General features: G+C 65.2%; 3 protein-coding genes across 6 annotated transcripts; 2 read left to right on the top strand and 1 right to left on the bottom strand.

Moving 5' to 3' along the window:
- The first annotated feature begins 703 nt into the window (after positions 1–703).
- CDC42SE1 (CDC42 small effector 1) lies at positions 704–5,871 on the top strand. Of its 2 annotated transcripts, none has more exons than XM_062597998.1 (6): positions 704–967; positions 1,888–1,953; positions 2,776–2,926; positions 3,046–3,156; positions 3,750–3,822; positions 3,911–5,871. In XM_062597998.1, the coding sequence occupies exons 3-5, from the start codon at positions 2,873–2,875 to the stop codon at positions 3,819–3,821; spliced, it is 237 nt and encodes a 78-aa protein (XP_062453982.1). In that variant the 5' UTR covers positions 704–967; positions 1,888–1,953; positions 2,776–2,872; the 3' UTR covers position 3,822; positions 3,911–5,871. The 2 variants fall into 2 exon arrangements, with proteins under 2 accessions (XP_062453982.1, XP_062453981.1); XM_062597997.1 differs by having other exon boundaries at positions 704–1,016.
- PRUNE1 (prune exopolyphosphatase 1) lies at positions 5,594–9,559 on the bottom strand. Its single transcript, XM_062597996.1, has 8 exons — positions 9,479–9,559; positions 8,077–8,181; positions 7,784–7,989; positions 7,339–7,523; positions 7,066–7,224; positions 6,812–6,906; positions 6,568–6,726; positions 5,594–6,360 (listed from the first exon to the last, which is right to left on the bottom strand). Exons 1-8 carry the CDS (start codon positions 9,515–9,517, stop codon positions 6,019–6,021), a joined length of 1,290 nt encoding a protein of 429 aa, XP_062453980.1. The 5' UTR covers positions 9,518–9,559; the 3' UTR covers positions 5,594–6,018.
- Positions 9,560–10,808: 1,249 nt separating this feature from the next.
- MINDY1 (MINDY lysine 48 deubiquitinase 1) lies at positions 10,809–20,667 on the top strand. Of its 3 annotated transcripts, none has more exons than XM_062598007.1 (12): positions 10,809–11,067; positions 12,149–12,374; positions 15,599–15,998; positions 16,666–17,450; positions 17,642–17,699; positions 18,220–18,284; positions 18,545–18,703; positions 18,942–19,044; positions 19,154–19,296; positions 19,416–19,607; positions 19,716–19,868; positions 20,031–20,667. In XM_062598007.1, the coding sequence occupies exons 4-12, from the start codon at positions 16,878–16,880 to the stop codon at positions 20,109–20,111; spliced, it is 1,527 nt and encodes a 508-aa protein (XP_062453991.1). In that variant the 5' UTR covers positions 10,809–11,067; positions 12,149–12,374; positions 15,599–15,998; positions 16,666–16,877; the 3' UTR covers positions 20,112–20,667. The 3 variants fall into 3 exon arrangements, with proteins under 3 accessions (XP_062453991.1, XP_062453990.1, XP_062453992.1); XM_062598006.1 differs by having other exon boundaries at positions 12,145–12,374; XM_062598008.1 differs by lacking the exon at positions 12,149–12,374.
- Positions 20,668–21,597: the final 930 nt, after the last annotated feature.

Raw genomic sequence — 21,597 nt, 5'->3', positions numbered from 1 at the left:
ACCACTGCTCTGCTGCGGACCCGCAGCCGTGCCGAGCCCCAGCAGAGCCCTAGGGCCCCCCGCGCCCTGCCGGGACCCCCCGGCTCTGCCGAGCCCCGGGCTCCCTGCAGCGCTGGCGGCGGCCGGGGCGGGGGGGGAGCTGGGCGGCGGGCCGGTACCGGCAGCGGAAACGGCGCCGCCGGGGCAGGTAGAGGGGCCGGGACCAGGACCGGGACCGGGACCGGGGCTGGGACGGGCACCGGAACCGGCACCGGGGCAGGGCAGGGTCCCTCCTCCCCGCCCAGCAGCCACGTGCTTCTCCCGGGGAGCCCGACGGGACCCCCCGGCCCGACGGGACCCCCCGGCTCTACCGGGCTTCCCGCGGCCCCCCCAACCCTACCAGGACCCCCCAGCCCCGACGGGACCTCCTCCAGCTCTACTGGGACCCCCCAGCCCTACTGGGATTCCTGCCCCCCCCCCCCCAGCCCTACCGGGACCCCTCAGCCCCGACGGCACCCCCGGGACCCCCCAGCCCTCCCAGGATCCCTCCAGCCCTCCCCCCCAGGGGCAGCAGGACCCCCCGCCCCTTCCCCTTCCCCGCCGGTGGGAGGCAGCACAGGGGGGTGTGACGGGCTCCAGTGGGCGGGGGGTGTGAGGGGGGGGCCCTGCCATGGCCCAACCGCCCCCGAAAGCCGCTAAGGAGGCCTGGCGGAACGAGGGACGCGGGCCCGGCGGCCCCCCGCCTCCCCGCCGTCCGCGGCCCGGCCCCGCCGCTCGCCCGCCGGTGACGCAGAGCCGCGATTTCCCAACAGGGAAGTCGGCTCGTGCGCTCGGGCCCGGCCGGAAAAGCGGCGGCGGCGGCCGGAGGACGGAGGACGGACGCGGGGAGCGACCGTCGGTCGGACGGTCGGAGCGACGGCCGAGCCCGGCAGCAACTCGTCGCACGGGTGGCCGAAGCGCACCGGGCGGCGTGAGCGCCGGCGAAGCGGTGGGCGCCCGGCGGGGAGGGGAACCGCCGCTCCGGGACGGGAAGGAAGGTGCCTCCCCCTCTCCCCCCCCCCCCAAAAAAAACCCTTTTCCCACCCCCAACCCCCCCCCCAACTTCACCCCACCCCGGGGAGGGGGGGGGCCGGGGCCGGCCCGCTCGGCTCGTGCCCCCGTGCCGCGGCCGGGCCCCTCCGCCTCTCTCCCCCCCCCCCCCCCAACTTTCCTTCCTCCCTCCGACTGGGAAAAGCCGCAGCGAACCGGGGGGGGGGGGGGGGGGTCCGAACCCCTCTCGCCCTCCCGCAGCAGCCGGCTGCCCCTTTGGGGGCTGTTTCGGGCCCATCCGGGACCTCCCCGGGACCTTCTCCCCCTCCCCCCCCCACCCCAACTCTGGGAGAGGGCCCAGGTGTCCGGGCTGCTCACACGCGAAAGCGCCTCCGCCGCAGCCCCGACGCCACGGTGAGGGGCACGGGGGCCGCCCGCTCCTTCTGCCGTGCCTCGGTTCTTCCCCCCCCCCCACCCTAATTAGTGCCCGCTAATCCGATGCCCCGACGCCACGGGGATGGGCTGCGGGCCCTCTCGGCCACATCCTGCCCAGCCGGGCCCCTGAGCCAAGGGACGGCGGCGGCGGGGGTCGGGGTGGGGGGAGAGGAGGAGAAGGAGGGGGGGGGGTGGTCTCGGCAGCGCCGCAGGGTCGGAGCATCCTCATCCCCTTTCCCGGGCGGTCGAGGCCCGTTTCGGGGAGCCGCCGGCGTCGAGGCCGCCGGCACCCGGGAGTTTCCCAAGCGGCCGCGCGGGTGCTGGGCCCTTCCTCGGCACCGCCGACGGCAGGAAGCGCCGGCCCGGCCGCCGCGGACTTCGGACCCCGGCGGCGGTCGGAGGCGCCGGGGCAGCGGAAGAGACTTTTCCTGTTTTCCGGCGCAGGGGAATAATTTCGACCCGCCTCTGCCGGGCCCCAGCAGCACCCGCTCGGATCTGAGCGCCGGGAAGGTGCGAGTTCGCCAGCGGGGCCCCGCCGCGGCGCCGCGGCCGGGCTGGGTGGGTGGGGAGTCTCCGGTGGCTGATATAGGGTTGTGCTCCGGCGGAGGGTGGACACGGCGCGCACGGTTGGGGGGGGGGGAGGGAGGGTGTCTCCCTGCCGGGCCGGGTGAGCTCGGTGCGTGGCGCCGGGTGGGTTTTATGGGTGACAAGTTGTCACTCGCTGGGGGGGGGGGGGGAGCTAAGTTTGGGGTGAAAAGCCGGATTCTCCCTTTTCTGCTCGGCGCGGGGAGGCTGCCACATTCCCCCCCCCCAGCCCTTGCCGAATCCACGTGGATTTGGGCAGAATCAGGCCCCTGGGGTAGAGCCGCTGTTTATTCCCCCCCCCCTTCCCCGGTCTCCTTTTAGAGTCGGAGCGGAAGAGCTCAACCTCCGGCCCTTTTCGGAAAGGCCGGGATATTTATAGCGGCCTCGCTCAGGGCGTTGGGATTCGCTCCCTGCGGCGTGCCGGGGTCGGATCCTGCGCCGGCGGAGCAGCCGGTCTGCGCTGGGGCTGAGCGCTTGGAGGGGGGTGGGAAACAGGAAGGATTTTGCAGTGGGATCTGAGAGTGAGGGAGCAGATTTAGGGCTGACCTGAGGGTGCCGGGACTCCAGGAAGCGGTCCGGCTCCTCCTCGCCCTGCTGTGCCTCAGTTTCCCCAGTACGATGCATCAGCCAGGTGGCAGCCCCGGCCCGGGGAGCAGAGCAGACCCCACGCCCCCCCACCCCCCGACATCCCCGAGGCGGTTGGCCCGCGTCCGGGGTGAAGGAACCCATCCCCAGGGTGTCCTGCAGGTCCCCACGCCTGGTGTCCCCATGGAGTGAGCCGGTGCCGGGGTCTCCGTGCTGCTCCCAGCCCCTCGCAGGAGGAACGCTGGCTGCCGCCGCGAAGATGAGCGACTTCTGGCACAAGCTGGGCTGCTGCGTCGTAGAGAAACCACAGCCTGTGAGTGGCTTTGAGCGGGACGGATTTGGGTCCTGAGTCTGGGTCTGCGGGGATGGGGGGGACGGGGGGGCTCCTGGCAGCAAAGGTTGCAGGCGTTAATGGCCTTCATCCGCTTCCAGAAGAAGAGGAGGAGGCGGATCGACCGCTCCATGATTGGGGAGCCCATGAACTTCGTGCACCTGACGCACATCGGCTCCGGCGACATGGCCGCCGGCGAAGACCTGCCCATGGTACCATAGCCGCGCTCACGGTTGGGTGACAGGTGTCACGGCTGGGAGATAGCTCTCATGGTTGGGCAATGGGTATCACCACTGGAGGTGATGGGGGTCTCATGGGTGGGTGATGGGTTTCACCATTGGAGGTTGTGGGATTTCATGGTTAGGTGATGGGTTTCACCTTTGGAAGTGATGAGGTCTCATGGGTGGGTGATGGATTTCACCACTGGAGTTGGTGGGGTCTCATGGTTAGGTGATGGGTTTCACCACTGAAGGTGGTGGGGTCTCATGGGTGGGTGATGGGTTTCACCATTGGAGGCGGTGAGGTCTCATGGGCGGGTGATGGGTCTCATGGGCGGGTGATGGGTCTTGTGGTTGGGCTGATGGGGTTTCATGGACAGGTCTCACAGTTGGGTGGTGAGGCCTTGTGGTTGGGTGACAGCTCTCACAGGTGGGGTGATGGGGTCCCGTGGTTGGGTGATGAGGTCCCATGGTTGGGTGACGGATCTCACAGCTGGAGCGACAGGTATTACGGCACGGGTGACGGGTCTTATAGTTGGGTGACGGCTCTTTCAGTTGGGCGACGGCTCTCCGTCCTCTCCCTGCAGACAGGCGCCGTCCAGGAGATGAGGTCCAAGGGTGGACGGGAGCGACAGTGGAGCAGCTCCCGGGCGTTGTAGCGTGAGTACCGCAGCGATCTCGGGGTGCGCGGGCGCGACCGCGACATCCCTGAGCGCCTCCGTAACCCAGCGTCTCCCGGACTTTGCAGATTCCCGGCTCTTTCAACCCAAACTTGAACTGCCTCGTCCCCGGACGGGAGGAGCGGCCAACCTCGAGCGCTTTCGTCCCGCGGTAATTTATGCAACCCGATCCCCGCCGGCCCGAGCGTGGGTTTAACGCGTCCTCACCCGTCGCGAGCCCACGCGCAAGCCGAGGCGAGCGTTTTCCTGCCGAGCCCCGCGCGGCCTCGACGTTCCTCCCGGCGCCTTTCGGTCGCCGGCGCCCCCGCGGCTCTCCCCCCTTCCCGGCGGTGCGGGGAAAGGTCGGCCTGAACTGCGCGAGGGGCGAGGGGCGCCCAACGCTCCCGTCGCGCCGCGACCGCCGCCGACCGATGGGCGCTTTCTCCGGCCCGGCGCCGGCTCGGAAAGGACGTAACGGAGCAAAAAAAAAAAAAAAAAGAAAAAGCGAAAAAAAGCGGATTAAAAGCGTACGTAGTGCAAACGGCAGCGGCGGGAGCCGCGCGGGGCTTTGCAAGCGAGCGGCGGATGCTCGCGGCGGCTTTTGCCTCCACGCTGCGGAAAAGAAGCAAACGGGAACCGCCGGATTTGCCCGACGCGCTGCTCGGAAAAGCGGAAAACGCCCAGTTTAATGGGAAGCGGACCGGGAACGCCGCCGCCGCTGCTGCCGCCCCTCCGCGTCCCCGCGCTCGCATCCGTGTCCTCGGCCACCGTTTTCGGCACGGGGCGAGCCGCGTGACGGCTCGGCTGCGGGCGCCTGGTTAGCGAGGTGCCGGGCGAGGAGCCCAGGCGTCCGGGCGCCTCCACCCCCCACCGGGCATCCGCACCCACCTCCAAGCTAGGGGAGAACCCAGCGCCGCCAAGCTGGAGGAGGACCTGGGCGTCCCAGCACCCCTTCCCCGACCGCGGCAGGACCCGGGTGTCCGGGTCCCGGCCTTAGCGCGCCGCTCGAAGGCGTCGGGACCCTCCGGCTCGCTCCCCGAGGGCGTCTCCGGCGCGTCGAGATCGAGGTCGAAGCCGGCGTCGGGCGAGCGCTCGGCGTCCTCGGGCCGCTCCGGCGCTGAGCTCAGCTCCGGCGCCCGCCTCCGCACGGGCCGCGGGGGACCCTGGGCGTCCTCCCTGGGGTGACGGGGTGCCTAGTGGGTGGGTTCGGGCCCGATTTCCAGGGTTTTCCGCTCCCATTCCCCGGAGTTTCTCGCCCCGTTTCCAAACCAAAAGCAGCTGCGAGCGTCGCCCCGGCCCGCCCTGCTGCGGCGAGACGGCTCCGAAGCTCCCGCAGGCCCCCCCGACACCCGGGGGGGCTCCCAGCAAGGTCGGTACCAGCAGCACAACCCCATACGAGACCTCAGAGACTCCCCGCGGCCCCAACTCCTCTCCCCTCTCTGGAGGGACCCGTCTCGCCCCGCGACCCGAGGGAATCCATCGGTGGCCCCGGTGATGGCACTTACGGCTCATCCAAACTGGTTTGGCCGCATTTGTGCCCGGGCAGAGGCCCCAGGTCTGGCTTCCCGAGCCCCCGGCACGGCCGAAGCGCTCCCCAGCGCTCCTTTAATCCAGCCCGGCACAAGGGGGGGGGGGGGGTTGTGCCCTGGCAAAAAAAAAAAAAAGATCCAAAGATCCCTATCCCGGGATACGGCGAGGATACAGCGCTGGGCATCGCTGGGGTGAGCGGAGCAGCCTTGAAATGCGCCCGGAAGAAGAGCCAAGAGCCGAAAGCGGAGGAAAAGAAGGAAATTTAATCCTCAAACTACTCCGAAAAAACAGTCCCGAACTGCGCCTCTTGGGCCGCGCGCGCGGACGGCCCGGACGGCCGTGCTCCCCATCGCCCCCTCGAGCGGGCAAGAAACGGTTAAAATCCCCCAAACGCCTTCGTGGTCCACCCGGCCGCTGCTCCCCGCTCCCCGGCGGCGGCCACCCGAGAAACCCGCCGCGCGCGTGAACCCGTCGGGAGGCGAAATCGCCACAAATAAACAGCTCCGGCCTGGAAACCCCAGCTGGAACGAAGGGGGTTAATTAAGGAGGGGGGGGGGGTTAGAGCCGAGCCCCAAGGGCAACCTGTGCGTACCGAGAGCCCTCGCAAGTGCCCCGAAAGGCACCTCGTGCAGGGAAGCAGGGTTTGGGGGGGGGGGTGCAGCCCCGGTCATTTCGGGGGGCTGCCGGGGGCCGGGGAAGCGGGGGGCTGCCCGGCGGCGATGCGGCTGACCCACTCGAACACTGCCTGGGGGCAGAGCGGGGGCACGGCCTGGGCCAGGGGACACTCGTCCACCAGGCTGTTCACGGGGGTGGGCGGCAGAGCCACGTCCTCCTCCGCCGCCGCCGGCGGCCCCAGCGGCGCCCCGAGGACGGTCCGGAGGATGGGCAGGACCTTCTTCCGCGACGCCAGCGTGTTGCCCTGGGTGTAGGCGCTGATGCAGGGCCAGGGGCTGGGAAAGGCTTGGAGGTGCAAGGACGGCGTCGTGGCCTCCTCCAGCGCCCGGCACATCTGGAAGGGACGGAGAACGGTGTCAGGTGGGCGCCTCTCCAGCACCCCCCCCCCCGCCCCAAAGCTGGGGCTTTTCGGGGCAGAGCACGTGCTGCAGCAGAGAACTGCCCAGCTCCGCGCACCCTCTCCCGCCCCAGGCCCCCGTGGGGGTCTGGCACCCACCACACGGAAGCCTGGATGGGTTTGAGGTGCTCCCACCCCGCTCACCGCGCTCCGGACGGCCTCGCGCTGGCTGTACACCGCGAGCTGCCGAAAGGGCTCGTTCCGGTTGTTAAAAGAGACCGTCATGGCCAGGAGCCCCAGGAAGCCGCGGGCCTGGCAGAAAGCCTCCAGGTCCTGCAGCAAGCCAGGCCGGCGCAAGAAGACCTGGTAGAGGGGGCAGACGTTGGTGTCACCCCTGCTGTCCCCACTGAGCCACCCTGTGCCTTAGTTTCCCCTTGCCAAGCCTCGCCTCCAAGTTCACATAGATCCCACTGATGCCAAGGGCCAGCTCATCGCTGGAGAGGACTTTGAGGTCCTTCCGTAGCATCTGCTCCGTCGTGAGGCCTGGGGGGATGAGAGGGGCCCAGTGTGAGCCACGGGGCACCGCTGCCCCCGGCCAGGGCCAGAGCCCGGCCTCAGGGACGTGCCCTCGTCCCCTAGAAGAGGGTTTGTCCAAGGACAAGGTCGCAGACGCCTCCAGATGCAGCTCCCCAGAGCACAGACCTGAGACGTCGAACTTGGCCGCTTGCAAAGCTTCGAAGACGACGTCACGGGCCGGCAGCTCGGGGAACCTGGACTCGAGCAGGGTGACGCACGCCGTGTCCCGGGGTGTTACTTTGCCGCCCGCGGGGCTGAGGTTCACGCAGTCCAGCAGGATGGTGCCTGCGGGGATGGGGGCCGGCAGCGCTGTGGAACCAAGCCCCGGCATCGCCGTCCTCATCGGCTGGGGCTCAGCAGCCCCTGGGCCGGAGCGGTGTCCCGGCCGCCCATCCTCACCATGCAGCAGCGCAGCTGTCAGTCCATCCAGCACCCCCGGTGGGCCCTGGACGATCCGCTCCGTCACCAGCGTGGCACAGGAGCCCACCAGCTCCACCGTGACCCAGCAGCGCAGAGCCCAGTCCTGCTCCAGCGGCCGGTGGTCAAGGACCTCCACCACAGCCTCCTCCAGCGACGCGTCAGCCCTGATGGGCGAGATGGGGACGGTGAGACCGGCACGGCCCTGACGCGCATCTACAACGCGTCGCCACCACCAGAGCCTGGAAACCCCCCTTTGCTCTTCTGCTTCCACGCTAAAAACACTCTGGGGTGAAAGGGGAAGGTTTTACCCACCCCGAGCCAAAATCAAGCCCTCGCACGTGGCAAAACTAAGGCTGATGACGCGGGTGCGTGTCCCCCTTGGCTTGGCACCAGCCTGGTTGTCCCTGGCCATCTCCGTGCTAACCTGGGCAGGATGTGGTGGTCGACCAGCGTCAAGGAGAGCAGCCCGGCCCGGTGCAGCCCGGCCAGGTCGATCTCATCGCGGAAGACGAGGGAGGCATCCGGGATGCCCTGCTGCCGCAGCAGGACCGCTATATCCGGGCGGAGAGGGAAGTCCGAGCGCGGGATGTTGAGCACGGGGACGAAAGCGGCTTTGGACGTCGGGGAGGTCTGGAAAGGCAACGGACATCCAGTGAAGCATCTTCCCATCCTCGACCCTGTCCGAAAACGCTCCTGGAGCAACCAGACAAACCTCACCTTAGCCAAGAAATACGCCAGGGCCAGAGCAGACACGGTGGAGTCCAGATCGCAGGCCTCGTTGCCCATCACCACGTGGACCTCCTGCTGATGCTCGGTGTGCTCCTACCACGGTGAGAGAGGGATGAGGAACGTCAAGGACCCGGCCCAGCACGGCCCCCCCCCCTCCGGATGGGCACTTTAGACGAGAGACCCGGCCAGCGCTGATTTAAAGCCCCGCGTTATTGGGGTGCGGGCGCAGAACCAGAATTCAAGAATTCAACGGCCCCGGCCCAAACGGTGCCGGCAGAGGAGACGACGGGGGGCCGGGAGGCGCGGGGCGGGGGCTGCGCGCGCGGGGCCGACCGGACGCCCGGGGGATTCGGGTTTTTGCCTCGCTCCTCCTCGAACGCGTCGGTAAGGCGAGAGCGCGGGGAGGCAGCCGGGGAGGTTTCCGTAGGCCCGGCCCCGGGGGGCGGCCCCCCCCCCCCCGCCCCCGAAACTGCTCCCCTCGGGGCGCGGACCCCCGCGAAGCACCAGGCTGCGTCTCTCCCCAAACGCCCCGCGCACCCCGCTGCACCCCGTGCACCCCGCTGCACCCCGCGCACCCCGCTGCGCCCCGCAGCCCTCGCGAAGGGCCCTGCTGTGCCCCCGCTGCTCCCCGCACCCTGCACCCCGACCCCCTCCCCACTGCACCCCGACCCCCTGCTCCCCGCACCCTGCACCCCGACCCCCTCCTCACTGCACCCCGACCCCCTGCTCCCCGCACCCTGCACCCCGACCCCCTCCCCACCGCACCCCGACCCCCTCCTCCCCACACCCTGCACCCCGACCCCCTCCCCACTGCACCCCGACCCCCTGCACCCCGAGCCCCTCCTCCCCGCACCCTGCACCCCGAGCCCCTCCCCACTGCCCCCCGAGCCCCTCCTCTCCGCACCTTGCACCCCGACCCCCTCCCCACTGCACCCCGACCCCCTGCTCCCCGCACCCTGCACCCCGAGCCCCTCCTCTCCGCACCTTGCACCCCGAGCCCCTCCCCACTGCACCCCGACCCCCTGCTCCCCGCACCCTGCACCCCGAGCCCCTCCCCACTGCACCCCGAGCCCCTCCTCCCCACACCCTGCACCCCGAGCCCCTCCCCACCGCACCCCGAGCCCCTCCTCCCCACACCCTGCACCCCGACCCCCTCCCCACTGCACCCCGACCCCCTCCTCCCCACACCCTGCACCCCGACCCCCTCCCCACTGCACCCCGACCCCCTGCTCCCCGCACCCCGACCCCCTGCTCCCCACGCACCCTGCACCCCGAGCCCCTCTTCCCTGCACCCTGCACCCCGACTCCCTCCCCATCCTGCACCTGATCCCCGCCCCCACCCTGCACCCCGAGCCCCTCCCCCTCTCCCTCCCTCCCCCCCCCCCGGTACCTGCAGGGCGGCGCGACGCCCCTCCACGAACCGCTGCATGGCGGCGGCGGCGGCAGCGGCCCGGTGCCCGCGGCGCGGCGCCCCCCGGTACCGCCCGGCACGGCCCGGCCCGGCCCGGCCCGGCGCGGCGCGGCCCCGCCCCCCGGCGCGGCGCGGCCTGGTCGCGGCCCCGAGGGCGGGGCGGGGGGGGCGGAGCCGCGGGGGGGGGGGGAGCGAGGGGGTGACGGGGGGTGACAGGGGCAGGGAGGGGTGACGGGGGGTGTTGAGGGGGTGACGGGGGGTGGCGGGGGCAGGGAGGGGTGACGGGGGGTGTTGACGGGGGTGACGGGGGGTGACAGGGGCAGGGAAGGGGTGACGGGGGATGTTGAGGGGGTAACGGGGGGTGACAGGGGCAGGGAGGGGTGACGGGGGGTGTTGAGGGGGTGACGGGGGGTGATGGGGGCAGGGAGGGGGTGACGGGGGTTGTTGAGGGGGTGACGGGGGGTGACGGCAGGGAGGGGTGACAGGGGGTGTTGGGGTGACGGGGTGAGAGGAGCAGCAAGGGGGTGACGAGGGTGACAGGGAGTGGCGAGGGGGTGTTGAGGGGGTGACAGGGGTGACGGGGGCAGGGAGGGGGTGACGGGGTGGCGAGAGGGTGATGAGGTTTTGAGGGGGTGACAGGGGTGGTGAGGGGCTGACGTGACAGGGGCAGGGAGGGGGTGATGGTGTTGAGGGGCTGAGGGGGGTGTTGAGGGGGTGACAGGTGTTGAGGGGGTGACAGAGGGTGACGGGGCAGGGAGGGGGTGGCGGGCGGCGATGGTGTGACAGGTGGCGATGAGGGGGTAACAGGCAGTGGTGAGGGGGTGACAGGGACAGCGAGGAGGTGACGGGGACAGCGAGGGGGCCGCAAGGTGAGGGGGCCGGAGCGACAGGGCCGGATTTGGGGGGAGCTTTGGCGGGGGGGGGGGGGGGACGGGACACGAGGTGAGGGGGCCGGTGACAGCGCCGGTGACAGCGCCGGGGGGGGGGGTACACGTGTGTGAAACCACCTGGGCAGAAGAAAATCGAAAGAAAATCGGGAAGTGCCTTAAAAAAGAAGGGGGGGGGGGAGCAAAAATAAAAGAAGCGGCGAGGCCGGGCCTGGCCGAGGGAGGAAGGCGCCGGGGAGGCCCGGGGCCTTCGGCCTCGCCACGCCGCCGAGCGAGGCGGCTTCCAGCAGGCCTGGCGTCCCGCTGCCGCGGCGGGACGGGGACGGGGAGGAGAAAGAGAGAGAAAAAAACACAATATTCTCGGAGTTAGTTATTTATTTGCTTGGTTTCCCCACCCCTCCTGCCCTTCCTCCTCCTCTCGCTGCTGTGAATCCGCCTTCCCGGTAGATGTCTCTTTGAAAAGCGCCCGAGCGAAGGGACGACCGTCGGAAGGCGTTCGCCTTCCCCCGGCGGTTTGCGGGCCTCTCGGCGAGCAGCGCGCGCGGCGGATTGGAAAGGGAAAAAATACCTATATAAATAAGAAAAGGAGGGGGGGGGGATAAAAAAGAGAGGAAGGGAGAGAGGAAGCGACAGCGGCGAGGTTTCGCCCCCGCCCCCAAACCGCCCGGGATCATCGAGGAAGTAAGCGCGGCGGCGGTGGCGGCTGAGGCGTGACGAGCGGGCGCCGTTCTCAGCGGGGAGAGGGTGGGCCGGGGTGCTGGGGAGGTGCTGGGAGCCCCACGCTGCTTTTTTTTTGGGGGGGGGGGAGGAAGGCGCGGGGGCGGACGCTGCGGCTGCGTAAAGCCGCGGCGTTCGGCCGGGAGGGAGCCGCCGGTTTCCGGCTGATGCGGGAAAGGATCCCGCGGGCCCCAAACCGGCCCCGACGCAGCAGGGTTTTGGCGAAGTCAAAGCTGCGCCGTGACCCCCCCCTACCCCCCCACCAACCCTCCTCCTCCTCCTCCTCCAGACCTTGCCCCAGCATCCGGCTGGAAGCCTGCTCCTGCCTCCTTGCAGCTCCCAAACTGCCTCCCCGATCCCGGGCTGACGGCGGTTCCCATTTTACGGCTGGGGAAACTGAGGCAGCAAGGCGAAGGGACGGGTGGAGGCCCAACAGACGGGCTTTCCCCCGCTGGCCCGTGGTTAGGGCCGGGGACACCGAGGCGGGGGGGGGGGGGCAGCGAGGGTTGCTGCCTTATCTCAGCAACAGGCAGGTTTGCCACGATGGTTGTCTCCGACGGCGGTGACGCAGTGGTTGTTTCGGAGCGTCACCAGACCGGCGGTGTAGCTTCTCAGGAGCCGGCTCCCGAGCGCCGTCATCGCACCGTTGCAGCTGCTCTTCCTCGCTTCCTGCCTCCTTTACATTTTATTCCCGGGCGTTGGAATGGAGGAGATCCATTCCCAGTTGCTTGTGGTCCGCATGGCGGGGGCAACCGGGAGGCCCACCGAGGGAGCGGGTGCGAGGCGCTGGCTGCGTTTTGGGGGTTGCTCTGTCAGCGGGCTCGTCGGTGGGGGGGATTAAGCGTGGTTTTGGGGGGGTTAGAGAGGGGGATCTGGCTGGAGCCGCGTGAAGCAGAGCCTTCTGCAGCGCCTCGCGGGTCCGCGATGCACCGCTCCGGGTGGGCTGGGAAGAGGGTCCCAGCGTGTAGAGAAACCCAAACGGGGTTTATTCTGGAGAGGAGGCCTGACCTGTGGGCTTGATCGGAGGTTTTCTCTTGGCAGACAGGTCACGAAACAGCCCTTCTCCCGGAAGGGACATCAAAGGTGCTTCTAAAAAGCAGCAGTAACAGGAGGAGTTCGAGCCCTCGAGCCCAGCAGGCTCCGATCCCCACTGCCTGCCCGCCGGCTGCTTCCTAACCGGAGACCACGCGGCGACCCACGGCCCCCACCGGCCGGCCCCGGCTCCCCTCGTCCCCCCACCGGCCGGTCCCCAGCGCGTGGGTCTCCGCCAGGTAAGGACGAATCCACGTCCAAGCCCCAGGGCTTTTGGAGCCGGTTTTTTTCCGGGCCTCGGGAGCTGCGGGCCTCGCGGGCAGGACGCTGTCCCCGGCTTCGCGTGGGTGCACGGCCCCACGCAGGCGCCGTTACTCGCTCCGCTTGGCACCGAGGGCCGTGGACCCACGGACGAGGGCCACGCTTCTTCACAGCTGCACCACTAGCTTGTATTTATTCTTTTTTTGCCATCTTGCCTCCCTCCTGGGTCACTCCAGATCCTTGCCGACAGGAAGCTTTAACGGTGCGTGCGTGGGGGAAGGTGGGGACCGGCACCTGCTCGGGCTCTTTTTATGGCCTTGATCCAGCAAAGCACTTAAGCGTGTGCTTAACTTTGGGCACGTTGCTCCTCTTTCGTTAAGACCACTCTGTTGCTGAGGGTGAAGCGTGCGTTTAAGTGCTTTCCTGGCTCTGGGCCTGAATTCCTCTTTGTTTTTACGCCGTGGTTCTCGCCGGAGATGAGCACATTTACAGGGCTATTTTTTTTTTCCTGCTTTCTACCTGTGAATCATTTTTGCACAACGTATGGACCGCAGTGGCTCCTAGGCTGGCTCTGAAGCCACAGGCCCCCGAGTTCCCATCCCGGAGATGGGAAGGGCTGAGAAGAGCTTGTTAAAGCTTTACCTTTGCAGCACTGACCTTTTGAGGGTTGTTTTTTGGTGAGGAGAAGGTATTCACCTTCCTTAAGAGTTTTCTTTCCTAAATGAAACCCTGCAGCTCTCCTTGCAGCAAGTGAACTTGGCTCTTTGGGTATGAATCCTTTTTGCAGCATACACTTCCAGCACTACGCAGCAGTTTTGTTCCTCCTTGGGGACCCCACTAAATCTTTTAGCTTGGCTGATAGCATGCAGAGTGCTGAATATCACCCGGATCTACCTGCATTGAGCTTCACTGCTTATTTGGACTGGGACTTGGAGAGATTAGCTCTGGCCCCTAGAAGAGTGGAGAGGGGAATGGCTCAGAGGGGACATACCCTGCCTTGGGGCAGGAGATGGCCCTCCTTAGTCCTGAGAGCTTGGGGATGCTTCAGCCGAAGTGCAGCCACCAGGCTAGCAAGAAACTCGCTGGAAGCAGCAAAACCCCTTTTTATTGCTGCTGGCATCACAAAAAGAACAGCAAGGACATGGTAAAGAAACCGCCTGGGGCTGGATTGCTTTGTTTCCTGGGGCTTTATGGCCTTAAAGGCCTGAGGGTCATTATCCCTGTAACTTCAAAGACTAAAGGGGAGGCAGTAATTGGGGCAAAGAGGTTAGTTGGCTTGAAGGTCAAGCTGCAAGCTAGAGGCAGGGTCTGGGAGGAACCCAGGTGTCCCGGCTCTGCTGCTGTGCACGCTCGAGGAGGAAGAGTTGTGCTGCTTTTCCAAACTTGGCTAGAGGCTGCGGGGGGTGGTGGTGTTAGGCAGCGAGGGGACGTTCTTGTTTAAAAGCCGCTTGGGTTATTATGTGACTGTTTATTACCATAACACCCAGGGATGCCGCAGGAGGGCAGGATCCAATCGCGCTGCTTCGGTACAAATGTAAAGCAAAGCCACGCTCTCCCCGCGGAGCTGACGGTTTATAAGATTGCAGCTTATTTTGTTTGAAGCTGCCGGAGGCCTCTGAATCTGGGGAAACCACAGGACTGGAAAACTCAGCACGCCAATTCTTGCCGCGAGCTCGTGGGACTCGCCGAACCCAAGGCAATGACGGGCTCTCAGGAACGGTGGTGACATTAGAGGGCTGCTCCGCACGCGACAAAGCGAAGCGGTGTGCCAGAGCCAGCACAGGATCCGAGCTGCTTTTGGGACAAAAAAGGGCAGAGCAGAGGCGGGAGGGGGACAGACTGGCGACAGAGACACTCGTGATGCTGGTAGGGTTAGCCAAGGACTCGTTTCTGTTGGGAAATGGCTTGGAGCCACCTTATGGGAAGAGCCCGCGGGCTCCAGTGTCCCCTTATCTGCAGGCTGCTGCCTGGTGATGTTCACCCCGTTTTGGAAGTGAAGTCAGCTCAGCCTTTTTCAGCGTGCTGGGACAGCCCATGAGCCTGGGCAGCCCTGGGACGTGGCTGGGAGAGCAGCTGCTAGCAAATCCCTAGGAAAGGGGGTAAGGAAAAGCACGGGCTCCGAGAGACCCATGGCTGGGCCTCTGCAGCTTTGGCCTTGAGCCTTGAACCAGGTTCAATTTGCACCCAAACCGTTCGGGTTTGTCAGCCCTCGTCGGAGGACGGGTCCACGGGCTTGTCTCATCTTTGATGCCTCACGCCCCGTGACAGCAGGTACCACGGCTGCGCAGGAGAGGGGTCGGAGGCGGTGCCGAATTTCCCCAGAAATTTCCCACCCAGACAGCCCTCGAGTGCGGAGGAGGCCGGGGGGCTCCGCTCCGTAGCAAACGAGAGATGCGAACGAATTGTAAACACGGTGCCTGCCTGGTCATTACCATCCCCTCTATTAACACAGGGTCTCGTTAGCGGGCCGCAAGAAGGGATGAGAACGCCCTGTGCAGCGGGACAGCAAAACTGCTCGTTTCTTTTGCTGCGAACGGGAGCTCGCGGTGGGGCAGGCAGCTGTGAGAAGGCTTAGTCTTTCTTTTTTTTTCCTTTGCTTTTGCCACGCTTGGCAGAGCAACATCAGCACAACCCTGTCGAAGCACAGACAGCGCCTTTTCTACGTGGGTCAGGCTCTGCTTGTCCGTTTGCTCTGCGTCTGTCCCACACGCCCCCCCCTCCTCCAAAAGCCCCAGGGCGGTGCTGGGGGGCCGAACGCCCGATTCCCGTCGGAGATGCAGGGGCTTTCGGAAGTGCCCGTCCGTCTGCAGCACGCCGGAGGGCTGCCACCGGGTTTGATCCAGGGGCTTAGGCGAGGGCTGTAAAGGCTGCGCGTGTGGTGGTGGGAGGGAGAAGGATAAAGATTAAGGAATAATAAGATCTCTCGGTGAGTCAGCTTAGGAGGGCGTTTCAGCTGGAGCAGTCCCGTAGCTGCGGAAGGGGTGCAGGGGAACGCTGAGGTGGGGAATTGAGGAGAAAAAGAGTGAAAATGGGAGTGAGTGGAGGCTGCTGGAGTGTCCAAGGTGCCGTCTGAAGTCCCCACCTGTCAAAGCCCTGGGCTGTTGGGCTCTGGACTTTAAATAGGCCAAGCAGAGCTGAATTATCGGCAATGGGATAACGCGCTGATTCCTCTGACTTGTTTCTCTTCTTGCTCTCTGCCCAGCGACGCCGCAGAGGGAATCCCGCTGCCGGAGCAGCCCGTAGCGCTCCCCCGCAAGCCGCCCGGACGCCAGCTGAAGCCGCCTACCCGGCCAGCTCCGAGCAAAGGAGGCCGCAGAAGAAAAACCGGCAAGGGCAGTGCCGCGGCGAGCTGCAGGTGGAAAAATCCAGACCAAGTCAAAGCAAGAAAGAAGCAGCCTTCGTGCTATTTGTGTAACCTCCAGGCGGGAGAGAAACGGATGCTGGGGAAAGAATTCGGAGCCGCGGAGATCCTCGGAGACTGATAGGGAGAGAATTAGAGAAACAAGTTGGCAGAGCTTTAAAAAGCAGATTTGCAAACGCTGTCTGTAGGACCGGCCTTTTCCCCCAGGTTTGGGCTGGGTTTTCAGCAGAATAACTCTCATGTAAGTACCTGAGTAAAACTCGTCAGCCTCAGGTTGTAGCTTTGTTTTGAATCACTTAATTTCTATCGGTTTCTTCCCCACTTACAGGAGGCAGATAAAACACATGCATATTTGTTGCATTATTATTTTAAAGGTGATTTTGAAGTGTAATCTGCCAAAGAGTGCCTGTACACACACATACACAGAGCAGGGGGACTATTGCAGCTCATTGGTGGTAAATAATTGAGTTTTAGGAAAGGGAGACAGACCTGGGTTCATTTGCCTCGATGCTGATTCATAAGTGGCAGGCGAGGCACTGCTGCGGAATTTTTTTTTTTTGCAGAGAGAAGTGGAAAGTCATTTAGAAAACCAACAACAGCAAAACTTTCACAAGAACATCAAAGTGCCTGACAAAGATTTTATTAAATAGCCGGGGAGGGCTCCCTGCAGAATAAACAGCCTCTAGAACAAGGACTTGGCCTTTTCAGGCCTTTTCAAATCTGCTTTGTGAGAGTCTGTCAGAGATTTCTTAGATATGCTTTAGTTTTGCTTATTTAAATGAATCCAAAGGGAGAGGGGAAAAAGATACGCCACGCTTAGCTTTGGCTAAACAAGTCACATTTGAATGAATTGGACGAATATATACGTATTTTGTCTTGAAATACCTGTGTTTTATTATTCTCAAAAGGGAGAGATTAAGAACGCAACTATTCCTGGACAGACTCAGAGCATTTCTGACACTCTGATCTGGACACAGAGCCCCCGCCCGCTCCCAGGAAGGGCTTCGACTCTTGTTTTCCCTGCCTCCTGGCGAGGAGCCCCCAAGCCAGCCTGCTGCGGGGAGCGTGACGGGATCGTGGCCGGAGGCCCTCGCACCGCTGGATGCTCTGAGCAGGTGTGATGGAGCCCCAGCAGCCTGTGCCGACGAAGGGGGAAGGCGTCAGCAGCGAAGGGACTGATCCTGAGATCTGCCAGGTCCCTCAGGGTTTAGAGGAGGTCGTTGAGGGGGAAGAAATACCAGCTGCTGGCCAGGAAAGCCAAGAGCCTGATGAGCAGGACCAGACCGCATGCAACGGGGAGGAAGAAGTGCCTCCAAGCCCAAGGCAGGAGGAGCTGTGCTGCGCCTTGGACCTTCTCTCCATGGGTGATGCTGAGCGGCCGGAGAGCGAGGAGGTGAGAGAAGAGAGCAAAGGCACCCAAGAGAGTTACGCGGCCACAGCGGAGGGCGACCGAGCTGCCGGAGAGGCCTCGCTGCCCGATACCTCCGTGCCCAGCTTGGGTGCGGGGGCTGCGGAGCCGGCGCCTGAGCCCGCCAAGGCCCAGTCCCCAAGCCGGGAGCGGGAGCACGAGACGGATTTCTACTGCGTGAAGTGGGTTACGTGGAAAGGCGAGCGGACACCCATCATCATGCAGAGCGAGAATGGGCCCTGCCCGCTCCTGGCCATCATGAACATCCTCTTGTTGCAGTGGAAGGTGAGCGGCAGGTAGAGGTACCGGGGCCTGGGATGGGTGGGCGCGAGGCACGTTTTGTCTGGCGTGACACCGAGCGGGACTGCCCACCTCCCATCCTCTTCATTGTGCCAAGACGTTGTTCAGGAGGTCACGTGTGGAACCAACCTGGCGCTTTGGCCTGGCTAACGATCCCAAATCTCTTCTGCTGCCAGGTGAAACTGCCCCCACAAAAGGAGGTGATCACGTCGGATGAGCTGATGGCGCATTTGGGTGAGCTGGGGTGCCTGGGGGCAGGTGGCACCTGCTCCATCGTCCCTGCACACTCCCAGGAACCTGGGACCTGCATGGGGCAGGGTCTCCAATGCGCTGCCCTGCTTGCAGGTCTATCCCTTCTTTCCCAGCCATAGGGATCTCTGTCCTTCTTCCCCTGGTCTTCGGCCCCGAATCTCACTCTGACCTCGTTCCTGATACTTAGCCCTCAAAGACATGTTCCCGTTCTACGTGTGGAGGAGAAAAGAATTGGAGCCGGGCTCCAAGATGGACCAGATCCCTTGTCTCCTAGCGGTGGGATGGCAAGACCTGAGGGAGGGCAGTTCCTGGGGTGTGGAGGAAGCCGGGTTTGGATCCAGGTTCTGCGTGTGCCTTTGGGTACGGCATTTAGCCCGCCTGTGCCTTCATTTCCTTGCTCCCTTTTGGGGGAGAGAGCTCAGCACTGCCTGGGGACGGGTGGAAGGAGGAGAGGTCGCGGGGAAGGCACTGGGGCTGACCGGCTGCGTTTGCTCTGTTGAAGGGGACTGCATCTTATCCATCAAACCCCAAGAGAAATCGGAAGGGCTGCAGCTAAACTTCCAGCAGGTGAGGAATAAGGTCGGGTGGGAGGAACAGGCCCATTTGCTTGTCTTCTGCAGGGCCTCAAGGGACAGAGTGCCACAGGTCACCTAGCCAAAAGATTGACTTATGATTTGTCCACCTAAAATGTGGCCTGTGTCCCCAGCACAGCCCCACCTCAAGGAGATGCCTGTGGCCTGCAAAACGGGGGGGGTGTTGGGTTGGGCTGCAGGACCTGGGGACCTGGTCCTGTTTCTTGACCGAGACCCTTGCTCTCCCCTCTGCAGAACGTCAATGACACCATGATGGTCCTCCCCAAGCTCTCGACGGGGCTGGATGTCAACGTGCGCTTCACGGGTGTCTCGGACTTTGAGTACACACCTGAGTGCATCGTCTTTGACCTCCTCAACGTCCCGCTCTACCACGGCTGGCTGGTGGACCCACAGGTGAGCCAGCTCTGCAGCTGAAGGGTCTCACACCATCCGGTGGGATGTGCTGGTGGATTAAATGTGGTTGAAAAAACCATCTCTGGGGATGGATGCGGCCCTGGTCTGCTCTCGCCATCAGGAAGAACACAGGCCTGGCTGTTTGGATGTCCAAACAGGGGGGAACACCTCTGTGGCTTAGACTTACCATCCTCCCCCCACCCTGGGCTCACTGCTCCATCCCTCCCCGTCCCCACAGAGCCCAGAGGTGGTGCAGGCCGTGGGCAAGCTCAGCTACAACCAGCTGGTGGAGAAGATCATCACCTGCAAACACTCGAGCGACTCCAACCTGGTGACCGAAGGTAACGGCCCCGAGGTGGCTCTCAGGCGGCACCGCCTCGGGTTTGGGCCTGGCAAACGCTCCAGGACCGTGTGGGCCCTGCTCTGCCTCTGAGGCCTCTTTTGCCCCAGGCCTGATCGCGGAGCAGTTCCTGGAGTCCACGGCCTCGCAGCTGACGTACCACGGGCTGTGCGAGCTCACGGCCGCCGTGAAGGAAGAGGAGCTGAGCGTCTTCTTCCGCAACAACCACTTCAGCACCATGATAAAGCACAAGGTGGGGCTGTGCCCTGGTTGCTTTTTCCCTGCAGGGCAAAAAAAAGTTTGTCTTTTTGCAGCATCCGCAGGGAATTTGATCCAGAGGATCACTCCTTCCTCCCTGTCCCCTCTTCCCAGGGCCACCTCTACCTGCTGGTGACGGACCAGGGCTTCCTGCAGGAGGAGGGGGTGGTGTGGGAGAGCCTCCACAACGTGGACGGCGATAGCTGCTTCTGCGACACCGACTTTCATCTCAGCCATGCCCTGGGCAAGGAAGCGGCCGGCGCGTCCTCCCCGGAGCACCAACTGCAGCAGAGACAAGTGGACCAGGTTGGGGACAACCCGCAGCGGCGGTGGTGGTGGTGGTGGACACACACACAGGATGCCTGGGGTCCTGCTGGGCGCTGAGCCCCTTTGCACCTTCTCCTCTGTCCCCAGGACTACATGATCGCCCTGTCCCTGCAGCAGCAACAGGGACAGGGCCCCTCGGCGCTCAGCGACCTCGAACTCGCGCGCCAGCTGCAGCAGGAGGAGTATCAGCATCATCATCATCAGCAGCAGCAGCAGCGGCCGGCTCCGGCCCCCACGCAGGTAGCGGGGTCCCCCTTCCTAGCACCCCTCTTTCCCAGGACCCAGGAGAGGGATGGGAGCAGGGCCCCGGAGCGGGTGCCCGGCACTGCAGGGGTGAAGGGACCCCTGTGCGCGTTTCTCTGCTGTTTCTGCAGCTTCCCAGCCCGTTTTCTCTCCCCGCAGGGCCGCGCGCAGCCGGGCGCCCGGGCGGCCGGAGAGCGGAGGCAGAGGCAGAAGCAGGACTCAGACTGCGTGCTCCTGTAGGGCCCCCCCCCCTCTCCCCCCCACCCGGCCCCGCGCCCCATAAGGACTCCTGGAGGCACGGCACCCCCGGGTGCCCGGCCCCATGTCCCCCCTCCTCGGGGTAACCCCGTCTCCCCTCCAGCCCTGCCTGGGGAGCCGTGGCCGGGAGCTACGACCCGGGACGAGGGGTGCTCGCAGGGGTCTCCCGTACTGTGCAGCTTGCCCCACTCGGGCCTCCGAGGAGACCCCAGCCCCATGGCGGGGGGGAGGGAGAGGGGGGCTTGGGAACAGGACAGAGCGGGGCCAAGGTGGGGGAGACAAGGCGGTGGGGTGTCAACCCCCACCTACCTCCGGGATCCCCAAATCTTTCCAGTGGCCTTAAAACGGGGGTAAACTCCCCTCTCCCAGGGTGAGGGGTGTCGCCGGAGCACCCACGCACCCTGGGGACACCCACGCACCCTGGGGACACCCTCTCCACCCCCCCCCCAGCGCCACGCACCTGAGGCGGGGGGGACACCCCCGGTGTCCATAACGCTGCCTTAGCCGTTTGCAAATAAAAACGACTTTTCCCGTTGCACGCGTTGTCCGGCCGTGCCACGCCGCCGGCGCCCGCCTGCGGCCGCGAACACGCGTGGTGGGGGGGGCGCCGGCGGCGCCGCCGCTGCCCCGGGGCCCGTCGCGGGCTGCAGCGGCGCGGCGGGGCCGGCAGGGGGCGCCGCGCACCGGGCCCGGCGGGGCGGGGGGGGCGGGGCTGTGTAGGGTGCATAGGGGTGTATGGGGGTGCATAGGGGTGTATGGGGGTGCACGGGGCTGTGTAGGGGTGCATGGGGGTGTATGGGGGTGCATAGGGGTGTATGGGGGTGCACGGGGCTGTATAGGGGTGCATGGGGGTGCATAGGAGTGTATGGGGGTGCACGGGGCTGTGTAGGGGTGCATAGGGGTGTATGGGGGTGCATAGGAGTGTATGGGGGTGCACGGGGCTGTGTAGGGGTGCATGGGGGTGTATGGGGGTGCATAGGAGTGTATGGGAGTGCACGGGGCTGTATAGGGGTGCATGGGGGTGCATAGGGGTGTATGGGGGGGCCAGGGCTGTGTAGGGGTGCATGGGGGTGTATGGGGGTGCATAGGGGTGTATGGGGGTGCACGGGGCTGTATAGGAGTGCACGGGGCTGTATAGGGGTGCGTAGGGGTGTATGGGGTATACAAGTGTGCATAGGATGTCCATAGGGGTGTATGGAGGTGTACTGGGGTGTATGGGGGTGTGCATGGAGAGGCACAGGGGAGTTTATGGGGTGCCTAGGCTGTGCATAGGGGGTGTTTGGAGGAGCACAGGGAGCCTATGGAGTTGCATGAGACGTGTATAAGGGTGAGCACAGGGCATGCATAGGGGTGTGTATAGCAGGGTATATAGGGGGTGAGCTTAGGGAGCACCTAAGGAGTGAGCATAGAGTGTGTATAAGGGTGAGGTGAAGGAGTGCATAAGGGTATGTATAGGGGGAAATACAGG

This window comes from Rhea pennata, chromosome 31 (genome assembly GCF_028389875.1).
Source record: "Rhea pennata isolate bPtePen1 chromosome 31, bPtePen1.pri, whole genome shotgun sequence".
NCBI lineage: Eukaryota > Metazoa > Chordata > Aves > Rheiformes > Rheidae > Rhea > Rhea pennata.
This window is presented reverse-complemented; position numbering and strand designations above follow the sequence as displayed.

Bases quoted from the DNA above. Each gene is read 5' to 3' on its own strand.
- MINDY1 (XM_062598008.1), top strand. From the start codon at position 16,878: ATGGAGCCCCAGCAGCCTGTGCCGACGAAGGGGGAAGGCGTCAGCAGC. The intron at 18,704-18,941 runs GTGAGCCAGCTC...CCGTCCCCACAG, and splicing joins GCTGGCTGGTGGACCCACAG to AGCCCAGAGGTGGTGCAGGC. The intron at 19,869-20,030 runs GTAGCGGGGTCC...CTCTCCCCGCAG, and splicing joins CGGCTCCGGCCCCCACGCAG to GGCCGCGCGCAGCCGGGCGC.
- PRUNE1 (XM_062597996.1), bottom strand. From the start codon at position 9,517: ATGCAGCGGTTCGTGGAGGGGCGTCGCGCCGCCCTGCAG. The intron at 6,907-7,065 runs GTCTGTGCTCTG...TCATCCCCCCAG, and splicing joins GGCCAAGTTCGACGTCTCAG to GCCTCACGACGGAGCAGATG. The intron at 6,361-6,567 runs GTGAGCGGGGTG...CGTCCCTTCCAG, and splicing joins GCGAGGCCGTCCGGAGCGCG to ATGTGCCGGGCGCTGGAGGA.
- CDC42SE1 (XM_062597998.1), top strand. From the start codon at position 2,873: ATGAGCGACTTCTGGCACAAGCTGGGCTGCTGCGTCGTAGAGAAACCA. The intron at 2,927-3,045 runs GTGAGTGGCTTT...ATCCGCTTCCAG, and splicing joins TCGTAGAGAAACCACAGCCT to AAGAAGAGGAGGAGGCGGAT. The intron at 3,157-3,749 runs GTACCATAGCCG...CTCTCCCTGCAG, and splicing joins CCGGCGAAGACCTGCCCATG to ACAGGCGCCGTCCAGGAGAT.